Source organism: Astatotilapia calliptera, chromosome 5 (genome assembly GCF_964374335.1).
Source record: "Astatotilapia calliptera chromosome 5, fAstCal68.1, whole genome shotgun sequence".
In the NCBI taxonomy this organism is placed as follows: domain Eukaryota; kingdom Metazoa; phylum Chordata; class Actinopteri; order Cichliformes; family Cichlidae; genus Astatotilapia; species Astatotilapia calliptera.
Window position 1 is genome coordinate 29,138,325 of NC_137426.1, and position 22,871 is coordinate 29,161,195.

General features: G+C 40.7%; 1 protein-coding gene across 1 annotated transcript; it reads left to right on the forward strand.

Moving 5' to 3' along the window:
- The first annotated feature begins 2,535 nt into the window (after nucleotides 1-2,535).
- On the forward strand, nucleotides 2,536-22,730 carry prkcdb (protein kinase C, delta b). Its single transcript, XM_026168705.2, has 17 exons — nucleotides 2,536-2,694; nucleotides 11,589-11,719; nucleotides 11,903-12,178; nucleotides 15,750-15,918; nucleotides 16,661-16,692; nucleotides 16,858-16,943; nucleotides 17,321-17,450; nucleotides 17,580-17,680; nucleotides 17,780-17,864; nucleotides 18,373-18,497; nucleotides 19,279-19,452; nucleotides 20,030-20,121; nucleotides 20,253-20,315; nucleotides 20,478-20,616; nucleotides 20,831-21,019; nucleotides 21,114-21,242; nucleotides 21,401-22,730. The coding sequence occupies exons 2-17, from the start codon at nucleotides 11,611-11,613 to the stop codon at nucleotides 21,557-21,559; spliced, it is 2,058 nt and encodes a 685-aa protein (XP_026024490.1). The 5' UTR covers nucleotides 2,536-2,694; nucleotides 11,589-11,610; the 3' UTR covers nucleotides 21,560-22,730.
- Nucleotides 22,731-22,871: the final 141 nt, after the last annotated feature.

The following is a 22,871-nucleotide window of genomic DNA, read 5'->3' on the forward strand; positions in this document are numbered from 1 at the left end:
AGTCACCTTGTTCCCACCTCTCGGACCCAAACTCACATCCTGCAGCTTCTGTCGCACAGAAACTCATTCAGCAGACCTTTCCTCAAGTAACTGCCGGTGCATTTTAATCAATATGTTTCAATTTCTGGAGTCTCTCCAAAATTTTAAGAAAAAAAGCTCTAAAAATAGTAAAAGAACACAAAAATCAGATCAATGCAGTGCTGCTATTAGAGCTGTATGTAGAATGTCAATAGGAAGAGTTGTTTGTCTTGGAAGAGTACACTGACATCATTGGAAGCATTGTAGGCAGATTAGCAACTTTCCATGCCGGCATCTGAAATTCCTGTCTTGGTGCAATACTGAAGGCACAGTGGAAAAAAACACTGAGGGTTTTTTTCGAAGGGCAGGTGCTCTGTCTACATTTTTTTCTTGTCTATTAGTCACGTTAGAGCATAGAATCTGTTACACAACAGAGGATGGGCATAAATGACAGGGGCAGCCGAGTACACTAATGGATGCAACACACCAAAACCTCACTGATCTTCAAGCAATCTTTCGCAACTGGCACATTTTAACCACAGACAAGACAAAACACTTGTAGATGTGCTTCTGTTTTTTTGTTTTTTTTTCACACAGTGATGATAAAAAAAACTTCATTGCAACAGTGGCACTGCTAGATAACCCAAACCCTAACGTGATGTTTTTGACGACTTCATGTTGCCATGTCTGGCCCCGTTTACATCAAGGTCAATTAAATTAAGCAACAGTTGACAGCTCTTTGTGTTAACAAGCACACACTTTTCAGTCTTGAAATCTGAAAAAAGGCAAAAGAGCATGCAGAGAACAGAGAGAGAAAAAATAAGAAGAGAAAAGGGGATGGAAATGAGGACAGTTAGAAAAAGGCAGATTTAGTCTGTGGCATGTCTCTTGATGAAAGGACCATTTCTCTCCTTTTTTAGGGATTGTTTTTTCGTCCCTCCCTTCACTCCCACCGCCCCTCTTGTCTGTTCCTCTCATTACTCACTGGAGTGTTTGCACTGGCTCAGCTTGCAGAAATGGCCACCACAACAGGAACCGTCTGGGTCCCCAGCCTGCTTATATGGCTAATTCACACATAAAATCTGAAGCCTTCGTAGGCAAACATTTGCTGTGTCATAACATGCTTCTACTGTTTCTTTTTTTGTTTTTCTGTGAACTTGCATAACCCACACAGACTGTAGCCGAAGTGGAATTCCCACAGTCAATAATGCTGTTTCTGATTTCAACTTTAAATCACTTGTTGATTTTTTTTTCACCTTTTCCAGTGTACTGGGCAGACCTTCACAAACATCACTTGACTTGTAATATATCAGAAAACCGTGCAGCACCCTGACCTACATTGCCTCTCTCTGAGGGTGGTGATGGTGACATTGTTTTTTAATTATTGCTTGTTCATGTCAAGAAGAAAATCTTGCTTCCCCATTTTGATGTAGTTCCTGTTAAACCTGAATTCTGGCTGTTATAAAACAGAGGGAGGTGTGACTTAAGTACATATTCACTATTATGACTAAGAGGCAGGTTAACGTAATTGGAACGGCAGGTAGGAATGACTGATCAAAAGTCCATAATAGTTTTGTTGGGAGATTTTTTTTTCTTTCTTTCTTTTTATTACAGCACTGGTGCAGCATGAGGTCATTGGTGAATATAAACAGTTTTCCAGGAAGTAAGAGTAGTGGAAAGAAGTCGTCTTTTCCTGTCAAGCTCCAGTTTATAATAGAGTGATTTAAAACCAACCATATTATAATGTGGTGTCCTGCCCACCCCCTCGCCCCTTAAAAAAATCATAATATCCCTCATCTCTTTTTTAACTGACATGTTTTTCATAAGGATTGAGTGCTGAATAGCTGTTTGGTCTTCTCAGTAATCTGTCATTCAACAGTAGGTATACCAGCATGACACTGCTATACCTATTGTCGTGGCTATAAATAGCCCTTTTGGAGACTTACTGAATTTACCAACCCATTCTCTCTTATAGCAATGCAGTTTTGGTAGGTGGGGCTAATGACTCAACACCACGTGGATCAACAGGCTTTGTGTAGGCCGAGAGAGAAATGGGATCGTGGAGGTGCTGTGGGAAGACCTGATGTGGAAACGCATGGCTGTTTGACTTGACCTGAGTACTGAGAGCCCACAGTGCCCTAATATCCGGTTCCCTTGATCTACCAAATTCATATTTTTCACATAAAGAGGTTTAATCAGCACCTGTTCAAAAGCTCCCTTGCTTCCGTGTTTGCCTTTCCGTCTTTTATCGATACCGTGCGTCAGGTTCAGGTCAAGGTGTCGTTAAATACAAAGCGAATTATGGGAAGACTCAGGCGCTGAGAAAAGCTGGTTTCCCCGTGAGGGAGGTCAGATTTTAAATGTTGCCGGTCCAGTTTTGCAAAGCAACCGCGCTCGGTTTGTAAATGAATATGTGAACACGCCTAAATGGGTTTGTGGCAATCACAGAGTCGCTCGTGCTCGTGTCTCCGGGAATGCACCTGTTTGACGTCACGCAGTCGCCGCGCGCACCGCTAGGAGCCGCGACACACAAAAGCTGGCAGACAAACAGAGAGGGAGAGCCTCGAGTAACAGCAGCGGACTTGAACACTTCCTTAAAACCACTCAACCGTTTAAAGTCGAAGCTCCGGGAAAAGAAAAAAACTTAAAAAAGAAACTTAGAGTCAGGCTAACGAGGTAAGTCGCATTTTTTTTTTATAAAGCAACAAAAACTTAATTGCGTTAAAAAGAAGAAGAAGAAGAAGCTTGAGCTCGGTATTTGACAACACCGAGACAACAGTCCTTCCTCGCTTGCAGTGTAGTGGGAGTCAGGAGTCCCCAGCGTTTGCCTTGGCACGACTCTGGCTGGTGTTTAGTCTCACTTGGTGACTACAAACCTCGATTGTTTAGCCGTAAACTGATGGTTAGGGCTGTGTGGTTTCTAGAAAGAGGAATGCTGCTGTCGCAGAAAGCCTCTCTGTGTGTTTTATCGTGTTTTTGTCACTTAGACCGGGAAACTTTAAGCCATGTATCGTTGCTGCAGGTTCGCGTACTGTGGCAAGAGCTTGAATCAGTGAGCTAGGTAATAACCGGGGAAACAAGCTTATAGGTCCTGCGAGTAACTACTACAATTTGGCACAAAAGTTAACCCGTATAATAGTGAAAATCAGGGACAGGGCGTTTTCTCGTTATATCAAATCCACCTGCCGCAGAAGCTAAAGGGACGGTTTAAATGGGGTACACGCGTGATCTTTAGTATAGGCCTAATTCGTGTGTGTAAAAGTGTCATAAACGCCATATTTTCATAGTTATTATTACCACTGTTTATATGCAAGTGCTGTTAATTATTATTTTAAACGTCATAAAACTGAGTTCTGCAGCTATCATAGTGACATAAGCGGTACAGTACTGGGTGAGTGTTTAGTAGATTTCCATTAAATCGCAGGTTTTTGGTGTGGCTGGACAGAGTGCTGACAGTCTCACCGTCACTACAAACAGCAGCCGTCTGCCGAAGCGGTTTCACTTGTACCGAAGCCGGTGTTGTGCCAAAAAGTGATTGTCTGCCAAAAACTGATTTCCGGTATTTGCCAAAAACTGATTGCTCGTATTTAAACTGCTATAAGTAACTTGTTGGGCTATACTATGTGAAACATATGCCAAATGCATCCCTTATGGATGACATAAAGTCATCTTGAGCCACAAACAACATTCGTGTAACAAGGTAGAAGCCGCAATCAGTTTTTGGCAGTGACTTTTATATAATCTTTATTTTTGCAGTTAAAAACAATCTCATTAACATTAAAATGTATTTTGTAAGAGTAAGTTGGCCAAGAGCACAGCAGAAATGTCAGAAAATATTACAATAGTTCTGTAAAAATATTTTAAGTGGGGATAAAGGACCGGATTGGTTATAATGTAAGTACAATAACACAGAGTTGTGAAGATACTTGAAAAGCGGATAATTTTTAAATTCTCTATATAACCCCTTTGTAAACCCTGTTCACCGAAGTCTATTTACGAACATACGTAAAGATATTACACATTAAAAAATACACAGAAAGACTGGAAATCAGTTTTTGGCAGACAATCACTTTTTGGCACAACACCGGATTGTATTGTTCAGCTGAGGCTAAAGTCCACCAGCTCGAAATATCAAAGGTCCTCCCTCACGTTAGGCGGCTGTCATTGCTGTTAGTCATCCTGCGGTAATGTAACTTCTTTCTTGTTGCCAGAATCACATGTGGCTTTGACATGACAGCACAACCCAGAGTACATATGATGGCTCACTTTGGTTTGTGGGGATGTGTCTGTGTGAGGATTACCCTTCGTTCCTGCGGCTGTAAAAACTCGGCCTTCTCAGTAGGAAATGGTTAACACAACTTCTTATCTGACCGGCAACACTAAACCCATTATCCCATGTTGAAATATTCCATCCATTGCTTGCAAAAGTCTTGTGTCACTCACTGCAAAACAAGCCTCTTGTGTTGCGGAGGCTGCAGGTAACATTATCTGACTGCATCTGCCTGCAGTTACTGGTTTGTCAATATTGGCTTGTGGCATCATGAGCTGCTTGGAGGACGCGGTTGGGACATCTGCTCAGTGAGGAACAGCACTGATCCCGCCAATTGCACGAAACTCACAAACATTACAGATTCACGTAAGCCTTACAATGTGCAGGGCGTATTCATTGTGTATGAATAACTAAAACATTGTTTAAAGACAGTACCTAAGAGCTGGTTACATTTAAACAGCTTAAACCTTTTAATTACCAACCCAGCTATGTTTGAGAATTAACTAGAGAAATACTAAAGACAAATCATTATTCTTTATTTCTCCAAAAATTTAATAATATGGCACACTTGGAAAGTGTGTTCTGATTAGTGTGTCCCATCACACTCACATATGATGTGGACCTTTGTAATAGGACACATGCAGTTTTTTTCCCCCCCACACAAGTAAACAATGAAAGAGCAAGAATCGCGGGCATTGGGCTCAAATTTTGCTAATTCATCTGCGGGTGATGATAGTTTGGCTCATTACTTGCCCTTGGCCTTGTCCCTCTTGTCTCTCACACACACATCACAATCCTGCTTGGCTCCCCTTGCTCTGATGCTATTTTGCTCAACTTAACTAAGGTTTTGTAAACTGTGAGAGGGGCAGAAATGGACACCGCTTTTAATGCATGTGGAGAGAGGACTCTCGCACACGTATGCAGACAGGGGCAGGATTCTGTCCTCGCTGTGGTAGCAGGTTTGAAACTGTGCCAAAGAGCTCAGTGTTCCTCTTAAATAACAAAAAGCCCCCCTCCCATTTAACAGTTGCACTAAAATTTCAAGTTCAAGTGTACTGTTCCTCAAGCATTTAATACCAGCTTGTACTGGTTTGATTGACGCAGTTCCCAGATCCAGAATGATCAGAGGCATGGGTGCTTCACTGTAGCGATTTGTGTCTCTGACCTTGCAGCGGTAACATCAGTTCATCTCTCCAAATCTTTCTCACTTTTCTCCCCTGTCCTAATTTAACCATATTGGTGGTGCATGTGTGTCTTATGAGTTCGTGATAGAGGGGAAAGTCGGGCAGAATTTAACATCGCAGTATAACTTCTCTGTTAGTATTACCTGTGTGTGTGAGAGAGAGAGACAGTGTTTGGGAAAGGGGTGTTAGCTATTAACCCAGGTTAGTGAAAGAAAGGAAGGCTTTGATTTTTCTTCAAGCCACACTCTGCTGAAATTCATTAAAGGCCCCTTTGTTCAAGGTTATTAGTATGTGCTTATGCGAGCACACTTGTGTGCTTTCCAGAAGGTAATGCGGTAATAATGCACACCACCGTGCCTCAATGAAAGACTTGCGGATTTAAGTGAGGTATGTGGAATTGATGAAGTTTTCTGTCAAAACTGAGGTTGAGAAAGGAAATCAAGCAATTGATTAGGTTCAGAGGTTTACCTATGTCATGTAATGTTATTACCTCCACCAAGGAAGGTCTTGGTTTTGGTTCTGCCTGTCCCTTTATATTTGTATCAACCACTCACCTTTCCTCAGCTGCAGATTTTGAAACTTTGCGCTACTAGTCCTGCCTAGTTTTTTGGCATACCGTTGTTTTGATGTACCGTGACATTCATTTGTAACTAGTTGCTAAATTTGTACTTGGACAGTAAGCTGTCAATACTGCCATCATAATGAATGACCAAAAGTCAGCAATCCCTGTCTGACTCTCATGAAAGTTTACTCAGTTTATCCACAGAAAATGCTGCATGGTTTTCTTTGTGCATGCAGGATGCAGAGCTGGATCTACAATTTGACTTTAAACGTCTGACGGGTTGTAATTTAAACAGAAAATAGGAATTAGTTTTTGCTGAGCAGTTCAAAGTTTCCTGCTCTTAAATCAAATGTGGTGTAGGAGCTAGGAACAGCACTTTTCCATGATCACAGTTTGACTTCCAGTGTGGAGAGGGTTTTTTCTCTTTCTCTTTCAGCCAGCATTAAGTGCCATTTTGTGATTAATAATGGATGTTTACATACACAGCCACACACATATGCACACACCAGGTTATTTGCTCTAGGACTGACTCTGACTATGAAGTTAGCGGCTCATAATAATTTGTGTTTGTTCAGCTCTCACTGGCTCGACCAACTCCATTAGCAAGACTGTTTTGGGTCTGTCCGTAGTCTTATTCATACATGATCTCTGGAAAATGTTAGGAATCGGGTCACGCATTGAGTGTAAATGATAATGAATAAACACAACAGGAGATCGTTCACATCAGCCACATTCTCACGACTGGACATATGCCATTTGGTTTAGGATATTTAATGTCTCGCCTGGCTGCTTAGGACATTAGTGTTCAACCATACAGCTTTGCTGGGTAATGCCTAGAGAAGTTCAGGTCTGCAGTGCATGTGTGCAGATTGCATTCCCATTCAGTCTTGCATCCCCCTCTCTTTTCTCTTTCAGTGCATGTTGTGCATTGAAGTAATAAGGACACAAGAACCAAAGTTTCTCACAGGGCAGATTTTCTTCCATTTCATTTTTTTTTTTTTTAACGCTGTGGTCAATTTCCCAATAATTCTAACTGAATATGTTGCATGCAGTATGGGAACATGCCAAATCTACTTCATGTAAGCATCATCTGCCCTGAAATAGAACCAGCAACTAAACCTGACGTCCTCTCACTGTGGTTTTAGTGATATTACCTGTCAGCTGTTTGAGTTATCTTCATTAATGTTGGGATTCTTTTGAGATGCACTGGCTGACTGATCATTTCCATTTCTGTTGCCTGCATCCACACTCTTCACTGGTTTGTATATAGAATCCTGTTAGACTAGTTTTCATTACTCTGGGTCATCTTTTGGCACAAAGGCAGACAAAGTGTCTGCGAGAAACAGCCACATTTTAGTTTAGTTTTTATTTTTAAGTAAGCAAACGCATGACGTATGAAACTCAAAGGCATACTGAATATACTGCAGATGCATTTTCAGCATTTCTTACACATCAATCTTGTATCTCAGCTGTCAGTGGTTGTTAATGATGACTCAACTCTAAATTAGTCTCAGTAAACAGTGACAGTGAGCAGGCCTGCACAGTGCAGAACCATGAAACCAAAGCAGCACGAAGGAAACTGAAGAATGAAATAATTTTCGGTCAAAGGTCAAGGTCAAGGTCACGGGTTATCTCCCATCCTTCCCAGTCTCGTTAACATGATGTAAATCTGGAATGTATTGAGGAAGTTTCTTAACATATGCCTAAAATCTCGTTGTTTTCCGTGATGAACTGATTAGAACCTGGAGGTCAGAGGTCATTGTCATCGTGATCTCACAGGAGATGTGGTCTTCTTCTTTTTTCTTTTTCTTTTCTGAGCTCAAACTCAAGAAATCATGATCGAAATATTGCGCTGTACATAGGATACTGTGCTGCTGGGTTAAAATGTTATTCTTCAGTTCACTTCTTCTCCTTTAACTGTTGTCTACTCCCACGTCTAAGATATGTCCTCACAGATTTGTTTTCTTGGCTGAGCATAAAAGCACTTAAAACAAATTGTTCCAGATCCCTGTTTTCTGTATAAGTCTGTGCAGATGTAGATGTCAGCTGCAAATTGACTTGTTGGCAGCGTCGTACAACCAAGAGCCAGTAATTCTAGTTCTCCACCTGTGCTTTTCCGCCTGTGACATGTTCAAACATCTTCTGTGGAAATAAAAAAAGCCCTCAGTATGTAAGCAGAGAATACTGGTGTATTTAAATCTGCGCAGATCTTTTGTTTTGTGGACATTGTGATGTGTCAGTGGCGATAAGGTGATGTAATGTCAGCATTAACAATGGTTACATTCCATTTAAGTGATGTACTTCAGGGTCTTTACCGTAGCCATGCCGGCTTACAGGGTTATTTTTGGATCGCTTCAGCTGAGTCATGTTTATTTATGTTAGTTACACCTGCCCATTTTTCACCCATTTGAAATTCAAAAGTACCGTAAGTGTGGAAAGTCTTCTAAAGTAAAACATAAAAACTTACACAGCTGTTTTGGGATCATCCCATTCCCATACTGTATATATGTATATATAAAATATGGGCATAAAGTGCACTCAAAGTATCTCGAGAGTTCCAATTTTCTAGCATTTGCACAGAGACTTTAAAATTAAACTGTGTCTGTGGCAACAATTAAAATGGTCTTTAAATTAACATCTCAAGAGAATTTTTATCGACTACCAAATGAAGTGCCTTTGGCTTCTTGCAGTCAGTGATTGTCTGAAGTCTACAACCTTTAGATATCAACAGACCCTTATTGATGCTAGAGGCTCTAATTGCCTTTTATTCGTCCAGCATGCTCATGCTTTGTCCGAGGGGTTGGAGCCAACTGGGCTAAGATCAGGTCACTAACTTGACTAAATTAAACTCTCTTCCCATTTAAAAAATGAGTTGGCTGGCTTTTCGAGCCTGCTAAAATATTCTAATATTGAGAGACAGTTTATATTAGTCTACAAGTTCTAAACTGCTAACCTTATGTGGACAACATCACATGCTGTTTGTTTTTTGTTTGTTTGTTTTTTTAAACAAACAAATCTTCCTTGTAATTATGTAGCAAGAGGGAACAAGGATTTAAAGCAATGCCAGTAATATCTTAGACCATATTTCTGATTCTTGTATGTTGTCCAACTTTTGTTTATTTCTCAAATTACCCGTCTTTGTTCCGACCTGCACAATTAAAGGTTACTCCCCAGCCTGCTAGACCGGCTTGATCATTTCTTCGCCATCTCCACAAATTCACTTCATGCCAAACATTTGACTTGTCCGTGGTGCGTCGCTGAGCATGAACTAAATGATGGCCTAGCTTTTGTAGGCAGTCACGCACGTCCCTCTCCAGGACTATGTCACGTTAACTCATGTGCACAAAAATAGAATATTTGTTTTATGTCATTTCAAGTAAGGGCTATTGTGCCACTGGTTTTCTTGTACTGTTTAATACCGAAATGTGTGTTTTTTTGCTGTTGTGCGTATTACAGGGTTTGCTGTTTCTGTATTTGTTCCTATTAAACACTGACTTTGACATGAATCACCGTGTGTGATTATTGGAAGAGAAATCCTTCCCAATTCCCAAGCCAAGTGGCAGCTAAAGCCCTAGTTACCAGCATCTTTTTGTTCTCTTGTTTTCCTCATACTGGTGATCCTTCTAATTAGTTCTGAAGAGCATTTTGAAGTTAAGAGAGACAGTACAGGTATGCAGCCCAGCCTTACATCTTCTGGCTCTCCAAAAGTACTAAAGACTTATTTAAGAGTAACTTTGTATCTCTTCAAAGACGCACACTGACAGATGTATGTACAGTATCTGTTTCACTGGAGTTTGATTCTATTGTATGAGTCAGTCTAGTGAGGGCGACTCTGGTTTCCCCCTCATGTCCAGTGGCATGTCTGTCAGTGTGTTGTCTGTTTTGTTTTCTTTCTTCCTCTTTCTCTCTCTTGCTCTTTTCCCCTACCCACCCCTTCCCCAGTTGCATATGCTCACTTTTTCCACTTTCTCTGGGGAAACAAGGCCTTCTTTTGCACATAATGTCTGTGCATGTGTACATTGGAAAAAGTGTGTGTAAAGTCCTGATAAAACTGGAAAAGTATATATTCCCAGTAAGTGTTTATGTGTTTTTCTTCCTATTCCTGTATGCCTGCCTGTGTGAGTACATGTATAGGAACTTTCAAATGCTCTCCTCTTGTTTAAGAGCAGTCTTGACCGCAGTCAGAAACAGTCATTTGTTTAGCAATCTTCAGTTCATCGTCTGCCCGATGGTATTATTTCATAACTATATAAACATTTAAGGTGCCCGAGGCTGTGAAAGGGGCATATATGTGCTGGTTACTGAATAATTTCTGTCTGTTGAAGAAGTTGGCAATGAAAGAGCACATTGGAGACGATTTCTGAGACATCACAGTTAGTTATTCATTTCCTCACCCAGACTGTTTGTTTTGGATTTCAAGCCTTGACCTCCAAATCACAAGGCCTGTCTGTGTAGGACATCACTGCCTCCCAGACACTACACATCCCTTTATTATAGTTAAAAAAAAACTCTCCTGCTTTCTCTCTCTGAAATTCTGAGTGTCACCCCAGCGAGCACAAGATGTGATCTTACTTCCAGCCTGAGCTCAAAATAGCATCTAGTCTACCTTTTAGCAGGCTGAGCAGCATGCTTATACATACATTAAAAACACATACCAGGTTCTTCAATTGGCACCTCAGAGCATGTTTCATTCAGCAAAGTGAAAGGAACGTGAACACGAACAAACCTTGTCTTCTTATGAGTGACCGATAATGTAGACGCACAAAGGCGGCATGTCATTTCTGTGAATCTCATGTACAGAAAATGAAGTGAGGAATTACTCTTCCACTATGACACAACATCCGAAGAATGGTTTAGCACAAGAAATGGAGTTTTAATAAGTAGATGACTTGTCTTGTTACAACAACAGTTTTAGGAACTTAGGAAATGTAAAATTTAGATGGAAGCATTCATTTTATTAGACTACACTAGATAGAAGTATTAGACAGAAGAGATGAGATTACTGAAAAAGGAGACATGCATTTGTTTGAACATTTTGCTATGCCACTCACCTACAGGCCCCAGAATTTCAGCCAGTAGCGCTAACATGCTGGATAAACACAAGCCCCCCCAATAAAACATTAAAAGCGCTCCAGATTTGTCCGCTCACAAATAGCAGGGCTGTTGTTGGTGTTGACAGTTATGGAGCCTTTTAAAGAATGGTCAGAGCAACAGATGGTAACATCTGCTGAAAAGAATTCACAACAGGGTTGAAATTATATATTTGTTTTGAAAAATGTTCTCTCGCTGTCTGCCTCTCTAGAGTACAGTTTAGGATTGACATTCTGTTCCTTCTTCCCTCGTTACTGGCAGGTAGTTTCCAAACTTATGTGTGAAGTAGAAAACCACTACTTCCTCTGCAGGATGCTGCTAGCCGCTGTTACCCTCTTCCTTCTTGTTTTACGCACAGAACTTGAGCAATGTGTGAGTGTGTGTGAGAGCAAGAGACAAAGATCTCTCTCTAGAAAGTCTAGACAGAGTGGCTTAAATCACAGTCTTTTTTTTTCGCCCCCAGGAGCCTTTGGTGAGTGGTCACCATGCCACCCTTCCTGCGTATCACCCTCAGTAATTACGATGTGGGCGCGCTGTCTCCTCTTTCTGATGCTCCCATCTGTGCCATCAGGATAAAAGAGTCTATCGACACAGGTATGTACAGTTGTGCTTGTGCAAGAAGTGCAACAGTTGACAAAGAGACCTTACAACATCAGTTTGACTGTCACTATCTACTGCCCTCAAAAGTCCACAAGGAAACTGATTCTCAACAAACATCTTTGAGCTATAACCACTCCTTAATGCAGCGATGATGATGATGTCATTGTTCTTTTACAGAGAGAGGGAAGACCCTGGTTCAGAGGAAGCCCACCATGTACCCCCCCTGGAAGTCCAATTTTGATGCTCATATCAAGGAGGGGCGTGTCCTAGAAGTTGTTCTTATGCAGAGTAATGAGGAGCCATTGGCCAAGGCCACAATGGGCGTGTCTGTGCTGGCAGAGCGCTGCAAATCCAAGTCTAGAGGCAGCGGACGTGCTGAGTTCTGGGTGGACCTGCAGCCTTCTGGGAAGATTCAGATGGCTGTGCAGTTTTTTTTGGAGGATGGTGATGCAGGTAATGTGATTCAAGTTTAGTTTACAATCACTAGTTTTCTATTCTTCTTGGGGGAGAGAAAACATGCAAGGTCTTTTGATCATTATCAGTGGATTTGTGGAAACATAAACATGTGACCAAACAGGTGTCACCTTCAGATTCAGATAGTGATATTGGTGCATGGAAACATGTGACATCGCCTTTACGCCAGTTGAGTCCAGCCCATTTCAGGCATGATTATAAAGCACATAGAGTTCTACATGCTGTTGTCTAATGTGAAATGGCTGGAAATGGATCCAACTTGATCAAAGTGTCTGTTACTTGAAGTAGGTTTACATTTAAAAAATATATATTACAGGTTGTAGAAAACAGTTTTTAATTCAAAATATTTTTATTGAGTATTTCTGGATATAGTTTACAAAGGAAAAAAAGAAGACAGAAAACACAAACTGTTTAAAATGAATGAATACAAAACAGAACTTCTCATGTTGGAACATTGTTTTCCTCTCCTATTATTTACCAAACAAGCAGAAACCCAGAAGAAAAACAAAAAGAGAGAAAACAAAAACAAGAAAATCCCCCAACAAAATAAAAGCCACAACCCGGGAGGGATTATGATATTAACTAACCCTTTCCATAAGAACCACACAGAAGTTAGCTACGATATCGCTGAGCTTCACGTTCCCGTTAACACAGACAAACATCAGATCAGATCAGCAAATCCGTTACTCAGCTGGAACATCCTTAAGTTGAAGTTTAGAGAAGTTTTCCAGAAAGACACCCCAAATTTTATCATATGTGCCCTTTTGGTTCTGGATGGAGCAGTGGATCTTTTCCAGACTGAGACATGACATGAGATCAGCAAGCCACTGAACATGGGAGGGCGGGGCAGCAGCCTTCCACCTCATCAAAATGGCACTCCTAGCCAGGAGGGAACCAAAAGACAGCACCCTACGCTTTGCTCTGGGAATATACTTATCATCCTCTCCCGCTGTACCAAAGAGAGCAAGTAGGGGGTTGAGAGCTAGTTTCAGGCCGGTAGCCTTGTTCAAAGTGCAGGAAACCTCCTCCCAAAGATTTTGCTAGGCCAGGGCAGGTCCAAAACATGTGGAATTGTAACAGGGAACGACGGGTGCAGAGTGATGTAGAGTTTACCAGAGAAAGGACTGAGTCCCAGACGTCATGTGACATAGATATGTTTAACTGCTTCTCCCATGTGGACTTGAGGCCCACAACGGGAGCTGGTGTTACACTGCACAGTTTATTATAAAGACATTACAGCTTTGCCTGATAGTTGCAAATTAAGGAGCTTGTCCAGTAAGTTAGCAGCTGAAGCGTCTGGAAAATTGAAGAGGTGGGATTGCAAAAAATGTCTCAGTTGTAAGTATCTAAAAAAAGTGCGTTTTGGGAAGACTGTATTTTTTTGACAGCTGGTCAAATGATGCTAGTTTATTGTGTATAAAGAGATCTTTAAAGCAAATAATACCTGCTCTAAACCAAACCTGGAACAAGTTGTCCAAAGTTGGGGGGAGGAATAGGTGCTTTGAAAGGATGGGGCTTTGAAGTGAAAAATTATTATTAATATTAATATTATTATTGCCGAATTATCTGATTAGATCCAAAGTTGTCAATGAATAAAGGAAGAGAAGAACCCAGGAAGGAGGCAAGACAAATACCATGAGTTGAGTCTGATTCCAGTGCCAGCCAGCTGGTGGGGCCCACACCCTCCCCAGACTGTAACCAGTAGGTCAGAGATCAAATATTGGCAGCCCAATAGTAAAAGCGGAAGTTGGGGAGTGCCACCTTCAATCTTAGGTTTCTGTAAATGCACCTTAGCTACTCGACATCATTTACCCTTCCAAATATAAGAGGAGATTATAGAATCTAGAGTTGTAAGGAAAGACTTGGGGATGAAGACTGGTGAAGATTGAAATAAGTATAAGAATTTAGGAAGGATATTCATTTTAATTGAATTAGTTCGTCCGACCAGAGTTGTGTTCAGGGGCGACCACTGTTGAAGGCTTTGTTTGACATTCTTCAATAGCGTAAAAAAGGTGGCTTTGAGAAGTTGTTTATACTTTCTTGTAATTGTAATACCCAGGTAGGCGAACTGCTCTTTGACCACTTTAAAGGGGAAACCCGACAAATCTATTGGAAACGCGTCTTCATTTAATAGATAAAGTTTGCTCTTGGACAGATTTAATTTATAACCTGAGACTTGACTGAAATGCGCGAGTAGTGACAATATATGAAAAGAGTTTTCCCTGACCGGGAATCGAACCCGGGCCGCGGCGGTGAGAGCGCCGAATCCTAACCACTAGACCACCAGGGAGATGTGCGCTCAGTGAAAGTTGAGATCTTTTCCGGCAACAGTCACCCACGTCCCTCACCACCATTTTCCCATCTGTCTACTCTGTTTGCTATACATCACCCTCTACTGGTAGAAAGGCTTCATTTTTCCTTATTTTTCTACAACCAGCCACAGATTACATGTGTTTATGAGGTTTGTGGAGCAGCCACGCTTCTAAAGTGCCTTGAAATAATCTGTCTGCCTCAGGCTGTTGATGATTAATCTGCATGCTGGTTTCACACCTCACACTGGTCTGGTCAGCTGACTAGGTGTGCCATGAAACCATTGCAGAATAAACCCTAACCCTAACCCATTAAAGTACATTCTTAATAATAATAATAATATTAATAATAGCAGAGCATTAGCTGGCTTCATGCTGCATTTAGGGTACCAAGTTGGTCCGGATGGCAAGGCCAGCCCGCATAGTCACTGTTAACACAACAAACATTTCGTGGTATTTCCAAACTGCGTTCTGTGTAATGAGAGTTTCAGTGTGGGAGTGGCACAGTCTGGGTTTGCTGTTACTGGGTCATGAAAACTCCATACTCTGCATCTTGTCTCCTTCCAACACCCTCTGTAAGTTTCCTGAAAAGCAGCCCGGAGTATTTTTAGGCACATGTGAACAGTCATCAGCAGTATCTGCCCCCTCTGTCATTCTCTTTTCCTCTCACTCGCTCCCACTTTCTTGGCTCAACTTACCAAAGTGCTGTCCAAACAAACATCTGTCAGTAGACTGGCAGATAAGAAAAAAGTTTGTCCCTCACCTCATCACTCTTCCCACTTTCCCCCCGTCTGTTCTGTTGTCTTTAAGGCGGCTTCTTTTTTTGAATTGTCCCAAAATGCCACCTCCCATCCACCCACATACCCCCCTTGTCTCTTCCATAGTTTCTGTTATGTCTTTGTTTACCACTCTCACGCCTCTTTCGCTGTCTTCTCTGATTGACTTTTGACCCCCACCCATTTGATTTGCATCAGTTAGAGCAGCTAATCCAGGGAGGCATTTTGCAGTGTTTAGCCTCCATTCAGCAGTGGCAGTAGCTCATGTCTCCCCTTTCCTTAGCTCATAAGGTATTCTTAACAAATAGTTTTCTGTTACAGTTGACAGTGATAAAATACACAGCGGCAACATTCAAGGTTTATCAGCCAAACTGTTTGAATTTAGGTAACGTTTGACAGAAATTATGTTTCTAAAATTTAATGGACATGCAATTATTTGATTGTTAACTCTATCTCTCCCCACAGTGGCTGCTAGGCCGACCCTGAAGGCTCCTACTGAAGACGGGTTGATGACCCTGAACAGGAGGAGGGGCGCAGTCAAGCAGCCCAAGATTCTTGTCATCAAGAACCATGAGTTCACGTCCACCTTCTTCCACCAGCCCACCTTCTGCTCTGTCTGTAGAGACTTTCTCTGGTGAGATGCAAAAGTCCCTCTTTGTTAGATGGCAGCTGCCACTATTATTATTAAATCTTAGTTTTTCACTGGTGTATTTTTTTTTTAAAATCTCAGTAGAGTCTCAGAGTGAGGCTATGAATGTTTTTCCTTCCACTTTGTTTGAACGTGACTAATCCAGAGGCAGCTAGTTTGCCTGTCTGTTTGCTTGCTTTTCTGCTTTGCTTTGTGTGTGTGTGCGTGCATGCGTGTTTTATTTCACTGGTACAAGTAGTCCATACTTTCAAATGTCTTTTTTAAAAGATTGGTTATTTTGTTTTGCTTAATGGAGCAGTTTAAGGGAATTAAGGGGGGAAAAACCTGTAAGAGTGCTATTGTGAGAATGAGTCACCTCCTAGGGAAATCCCACAAGGCTGTTATATCAGTGTCAGCAGCACTAATCTGTGAACCAAACTCCTCCTTGTACTCAAACTTCAGTATTATCTATATCTTGTAAAACAGGGAGGAGGAAGTCTGAAGTTTATTGAGTCTGTTGTCTGACGCTGGTATTTTTACACCCATAGTTTCAATCTTATGACCTAAGATGGGAGGAGAATCTAGTTATCTCCACACGATCTAAAGTATATCACTATCATCAGCAGTCCTACAATTAAAATCATCCCGTGTATATTACTCTTTTACAGTATTAGCAGAGAATATTATAATATATTCTCTAAATTGGATATAGCTCAGCCATTTACCTTCTCCCTTTTTCCCCATGCAGGGGGCTCAACAAGCAAGGATACAAATGCAAACGTGAGTGTTTCTTTGACTGTTACCAATTCATGTGCTGTCAGACTTACACATAAACACCTTTCACCTCCAGGAAAAGGGGAACCATCAAAGTTGCAAGTGAATGGACTGCTAATATTTCAGTCTCACAGTTAACACAATATTTATCGATTTATTTATTTCACACAGAATGCAATGCAGCAATCCACAGGAAGTGCAGCGACAAAATCATTGGCAAGTGCACTAGAACAGCGACCAACAGTCGTGAGACTATGGTGAGCGAAGTTGTGTATGGACGAGTACAGTCACTCTGCTGGTTTCTTTTTATCATGGAATTGAGGATGATTTTGTATTTTATCTTGTAGTAATATATCAGTGATACACTATTATGTCAACTAAACAGTCATTTTAACACTGTACTTTGACACATATCTTTGACTCAAATGAATACTGAGCCAAACACATCCACCCAAACCTACAAACATCATCAGTATTGGATTCAGTGTTCAAATCAGTTGAAACGTGTGATTGCTTATTGTCTGTAGAAGTTCTATGTGACTTTAGCTTAGACAGGCGAAACATATAATCTTGCGTGTTTTAATCATCAGGTACCAGCATTCTCTGGGTTTAATGCTCTTCTATGTGTCTGTAGTTCCAGAAAGAACGTTTCAATATTGACATGCCACATCGCTTTAAAACTTACAACTACAAGAGCCCCACCTTCTGTGACCACTGTGGAAGTCTACTGTGGGGTCTGTACAAGCAGGGCCTTAAATGTGAAGGTAAGTCTGGTGTGTTGAGTTTCTTTGTTTGTTTTGTTGTTGTTTTTTTATTTTCGTTTTTATTAATATATTTTCTCTCTGAATCTTTTCCTTTGCTTGGGCCGTTCCATTGTTGACTCCACTGACCAGACTGTGGCATGAACGTACATAGTGGCTGCACAAGCAAAGTGGGCAATCTTTGTGGAATCAACCAGAAACTACTAGCAGAGGCTTTGTCTCAAGTCTCCCAGGTTTGCACAGTCATTGGGTGAACATTGTATTAAAAAGCTAAGAAAAACTAATTAAAAATATGAAATAATCTGTTGCCAAACTTCTTTTTTTCTCCATAGAAATCTGTGAAGAAATCTGATGACTCCCCTGCACCAGATATTGGAATCTACCAAGATGTCAGAAATGCAACAGTGGACCCTAGTGGTGAGAAGCTTTCATTGTAGCACTGACTGTAATACAAAGTTTTTCTAAAATGGTGTATCAGCTTTAGGGGACCTATTACTAGACCTGAGTGATGCTTTGTCTGCGGCATGCAGTTTTACCTCCTCTGATTTTAAGGCCAGATGCTGTTTAAAGTCTGAGGTTTGAACAGCAGGTGGGAGAAGCTGCTGTGTCTGAGATGGCCATATTAACAATACACCCTCTAAATAACATAATTAAGAAACAAGAGTAAGAAAACACGGTGTAAAGCAAATCTGAAACTGTAGGTTTTGGATCAAAGCAATTGCTTGCAAATATAATAATGTCATTATCTGAATGCTGGGCATATTTAAAAATGCAGTTTTGAAACAGTCATTCCCAACATCATTCTTTCCTTATTAATTATGTCTTTATTATCAACCTTAAAATGACCTTTTTGCTGTTTCAGTTTGCGTGCATGTTTGTTTACAGGTTTGCATACTCATTTACTTAAAGTTTGCAAATTTTACAGCAGGTGGCAATGGGAAGGGCCCTAGCCCTAGCCCCGCCCCAGCCCCAACTACAGTTTCCCAGGCACGCCTCTCCCTCAACCAGCTAATATTCCACAAGGTTCTGGGAAAAGGCAGCTTTGGCAAGGTATGCTCCATGTTGCTGTCTTTAAATCTTTAAGTCTTTATCATGGACTGTAAGGCACCATAATGTTACTCAGACTTGCATGTGAAAAGAATGTTTGCTTAAGAAAATAAACTCAAAGTAGTCCTTCAATTGTCCACATGGGAATTTTTGCTGATGCTAACCATGAACTATTATGTTGGTAATGGGAGTAAAATATTTTGAAAAAACTGTATACAAAGTAAAAATTCACATGTTTTAGAAGACAAAACCATTAAAAGTAACATTACTAAGGAAAAGTGAAGATGTTTAAATTCAGATGAAGGGAACCTCTGAAAGGAAGAAACCTCTGAAGGGAAAAAAATCTCATGTGCTAATTTTTTTTTTTTGTTAATTTAAGTCTATAACTAAAGCACATTTTGATTTACATGGCAGATGTAGTTTATCCCACTTTTGATCTTTAGTCTCGCTTATAAGATCTGTACAACCCCCCGCTGCTTCTGAAATGACTTCCTTCACTCTGCAATGGGAGCATTTGACTGCTTTCAAGCGCAATAACAAGTTGTTCATCTGTCACCACAGATGCCAGACATCATTTAACACACAGAATGATTTACAAGAAAAGGAGAAGGCAAATTTATTTATATCCAGTCCCAGTGTGGGCATTGTGGGCTCTGCATTGAAGTGAAACATCTACACAGAAATGCAAAAACATAGCTCAGTTTGTTTTGTTATACTCTAGTTATGAAGCAGGTGTGATTGACCTGATGATGTTACTGACAGTAATGTGGTTCTGACACCCCAGGTGTTGCTTGCAGAGCTGAAGGGACAGAGCCTGTACTTTGCTGTGAAGGTCCTGAAGAAGGACGTCGTTCTCATGGATGATGATGTGGAGTGCACCATGGTGGAGAAAAGAGTCCTTTCCCTCGCCTGGAACAACCCTTTTCTCACTCATCTCTATGCCACATTCCAGTCAAAAGTAAGTGCACACATGCTAAACACCTCTGCTAGTAAAGTTCATAGAACATGTTCTCTGATGGGGAGTCTTCCAGGCTGCAGCAATAAGAGTCACAGTTCCAAGCTGTCATTAAAGGCTGCATCCTCAACAATTCAATTCTTTCAGTTTGTTTTAAAATAAACACTGTTTTAACAGCGTTTCAGTTCAAAGGAACACACAGCAGTGGTAAAATATTGAATTTATCTGCACAACAGCTACGGGCATAGAAAACAACACCTGTAATGCCTGTAAGTCATTATCTATATTAAATTTAGTGCCATGCAATAGTAGTAAGTAAGTAATAACTGATGAGAGCCAGTCAGGCAGCGAGCCTTGGCATCGATATAATTATTTTTAAAAGTTACTTTTTCTGCCTTTCAAGACTTAATGACCCTGTGTTAATATAAAACTCTTTTAAGGTTTTTGGAACTTCTTAATTGTCAGATTAGTGTGGACTCTCTGCGTACCGAGAAAATGGATTAGTGTGAGCAACTTACCCCGCTCTCCATATCCCCTTTACGTCTGCTGGTTAACTTACAATAATGTATTATTTGCACAGGAGCACCTCTTCTTTGTAATGGAGTACTTGAATGGAGGTGACTTGATGTTTCACATCCAAGACAAGGGACGATTTGATCTCAACAGAGCTACGTGAGTACATGGGGATAGAGTGTTTTAAAAAAGGAAGAAAAGAAAAAAAGCTACAAGTGTTGTATGAGTTATCATTTTCAGCGTCATTGGGTCTTAAATCGTACTAAAACTGTTATTTCCTCAACTTTTAGATTCTATGCTGCTGAGATTATAGTGGGACTGCAATTCCTCCACTCAAAGGGAATTATCTACAGGTAAAATCCCACAGGCTCTCTGTACTACTTCCTGCATTCTCTGCATTCAGTCTGCTACTGCAGCAGAGTAAACTGAAATTTCGTTTTAGATTACATGGCTTCAAACTGAATTTACTGTGACAGTCCTACATTGTTTAAATATCATCCTATATCTGTTTACAGAGACCTGAAGCTGGACAATGTGATGCTGGACAAGGACGGACACATAAAGATAGCAGACTTTGGCATGTGCAAAGAGAATGTCTTTGGAGATGTCAAAGCGAGCACATTCTGTGGGACACCAGATTATATCGCACCGGAGGTTGGTTTGACCGGCTAAGGGTTCAATACCTTACTTTTCCATCAAAATCTTTCACCTTTTTATAAAAGCCACAATCTGTATGTCATTCAGGTGGCAACCTGAATCGTTTGTTTGCAGTCTCTTTGTAATACTATGTAACAAGAACAGAACACTCCAGACATCACATTTCCTCATTCTTCTTCTATGCTTCTGATCAATTTGTCTCTTATCTCAGATCCTGTGTGGACAGAAGTACACATTCTCAGTGGACTGGTGGTCTTTTGGTGTCCTGGTGTATGAGATGCTAATTGGTCAGTCGCCTTTCCAAGGTGACGATGAGGACGAGCTCTTTGAATCCATCAGGTCGGACATTCCTCACTACCCTCGGTGGATCTCCAAGGAGTCCAAGAGCCTGCTTGACCTGGTAAAAATATAAATGAATAAATTATTAGGCAAACATGCGTATTGTGGAATTATAGTTACATAATGAGATCTATTGTGTTCTGTTATTATTTCAGTTGTTTGAGCGAGATCCCACTCGCAGATTGGGTGTTGTGGGGGACATCCGAGGACACCCATTCTTCAAAAACATTAACTGGACAGCACTGGAGAGGAGACAAGTGGAGCCTCCTTTCAAGCCTAAAGTGGTATGGGCCTAAAATTTTGGTTTTAATTAACATTAGTTCACAGCTATTAATTAGAGCTGTCATTAAATATAATTGCTTGCCTCTAGGATATCAGATACCTCATCTTATTTTTTCTTTTTTACTTTAACCTGACTAAATGCCTAACCTTCCACCAACAGAAATCCCCCAGTGACCACAGCAACTTTGATCGTGAGTTCCTGAATGAGAAGCCGCGTCTCTCCCATGCTGATAAAAACCTCATTGATTCTATGGACCAGGCAGCTTTCGCTGGCTTTTCCTTCATCAACCCCAAACTGGAACCCATAATAACCAAATAAGAAAGTAAAAATGGCATCCTCAGATGGCTCATCACTTCCAGCAGGCTTCTTACCCAATTCCCTTTGTCTTCGTGTGGTGGAGGGCCTGAGCTTGACAATGAAGTTTTCTTTTGTTTTGTTTTTTCAGTTCCCCAAAAGAGGAAAAGATCAAATAAAACCAAGATGTTGTTGGAAGCTAAGTGTAATAATATCTCAGCTATCAAACTTGTACAGGTGTATAAAATAGTGTCTGGAAATTAAGGGAGTTTCATCAGAAACCAGTGTTACCATTATCAGTCTGGGGACAGGTGTGTATAGTAGAATATATTCAATCTTTGGGCACTTTTCTTTCCCTTTTCCACATGATCACACTTTGAATCTGTAAGTATCATTTAGTGTACTGTATCATAAATTTTTATTCACAGACAGAAATGCAGCATCTTTGTTTAGTCATAGAAATTAATACACCTAGCATTGCTTAGTCAAGCCGTGTTTGTGTTTGTGTGAAAGACAGAGTGTGTGTGGTGCATGCATAAGAGCCTGTGGGTGCGTGCAGGTATTTTTGTATGTAAATGGTACCTCTGTAGCCAGTAACATTAACTGTTGGTGTACGAATTCTCAGCTGGTCCAGGTAAAGGTGCCGTGAATTTAAGTCTAGCTGAAATAAAGTTGTTTTTTGTTTTGTTTTGTTTTGTTTTTAAATGCTAGAATTGACATTTTCCCTCATAGACTGCACTCTTGTTTAGAAACTAGACATGCATTACCCACAGTGTCACATTCACTTTAAAAAAATGCCCATGATACCCACTTTTCTTGTGTTATTTATCCAACACTGGTGTTAAAATTCATTCTTTACCTCAGACTCAAGCACAGTGCAAACACTTGTTCCACACATAGCATTATGTTTTTCTTTGGGCTTGCAAAAGATTTCATGAAAGACTTGCAGCAGCCGTTTGGCACCATGCCTGTATGTGCTGAAGGATGTGCTTTTAGGGGGGGTGTCACTGTAAGGACAGATCTTTAATATGTCTTATATTACTTGAATGCAGGAATTTTAACATGGAAATAATATTGCTGTATATGGAAGATTAAAATGTATGTTACTATGAGCTTTCTGTAAGTTATGGGTGGACTTATTTTTTACTCTCATCTTTTACATTTGATTCTGAATAAATATACTGTAAACTCCTGAGAAGTCATGCCCTTTCTTCTGCTTTAAATCAATTTTGCATCCCAGTTATTATTGATACAGGTTAAGAAAACGTTTACTTGGTTCACGTGCACCTCTGTACTACTGGCATTATGTTAGGAAAAGACCTGTGGTAATTTACCG

Excerpts from the sequence above, each read along its gene's own strand:
- prkcdb (XM_026168705.2), top strand. The coding sequence starts at position 11,611 with ATGCCACCCTTCCTGCGTATCACCCTCAGTAATTACGATGTGGGCGCG. Across the intron at positions 15,919-16,660 it reads GTCTGTAGAGACTTTCTCTG|GGGGCTCAACAAGCAAGGAT; the intron begins GTGAGATGCAAA and ends TTCCCCATGCAG. Across the intron at positions 17,681-17,779 it reads CTTTGTCTCAAGTCTCCCAG|AAATCTGTGAAGAAATCTGA; the intron begins GTTTGCACAGTC and ends TTTTCTCCATAG.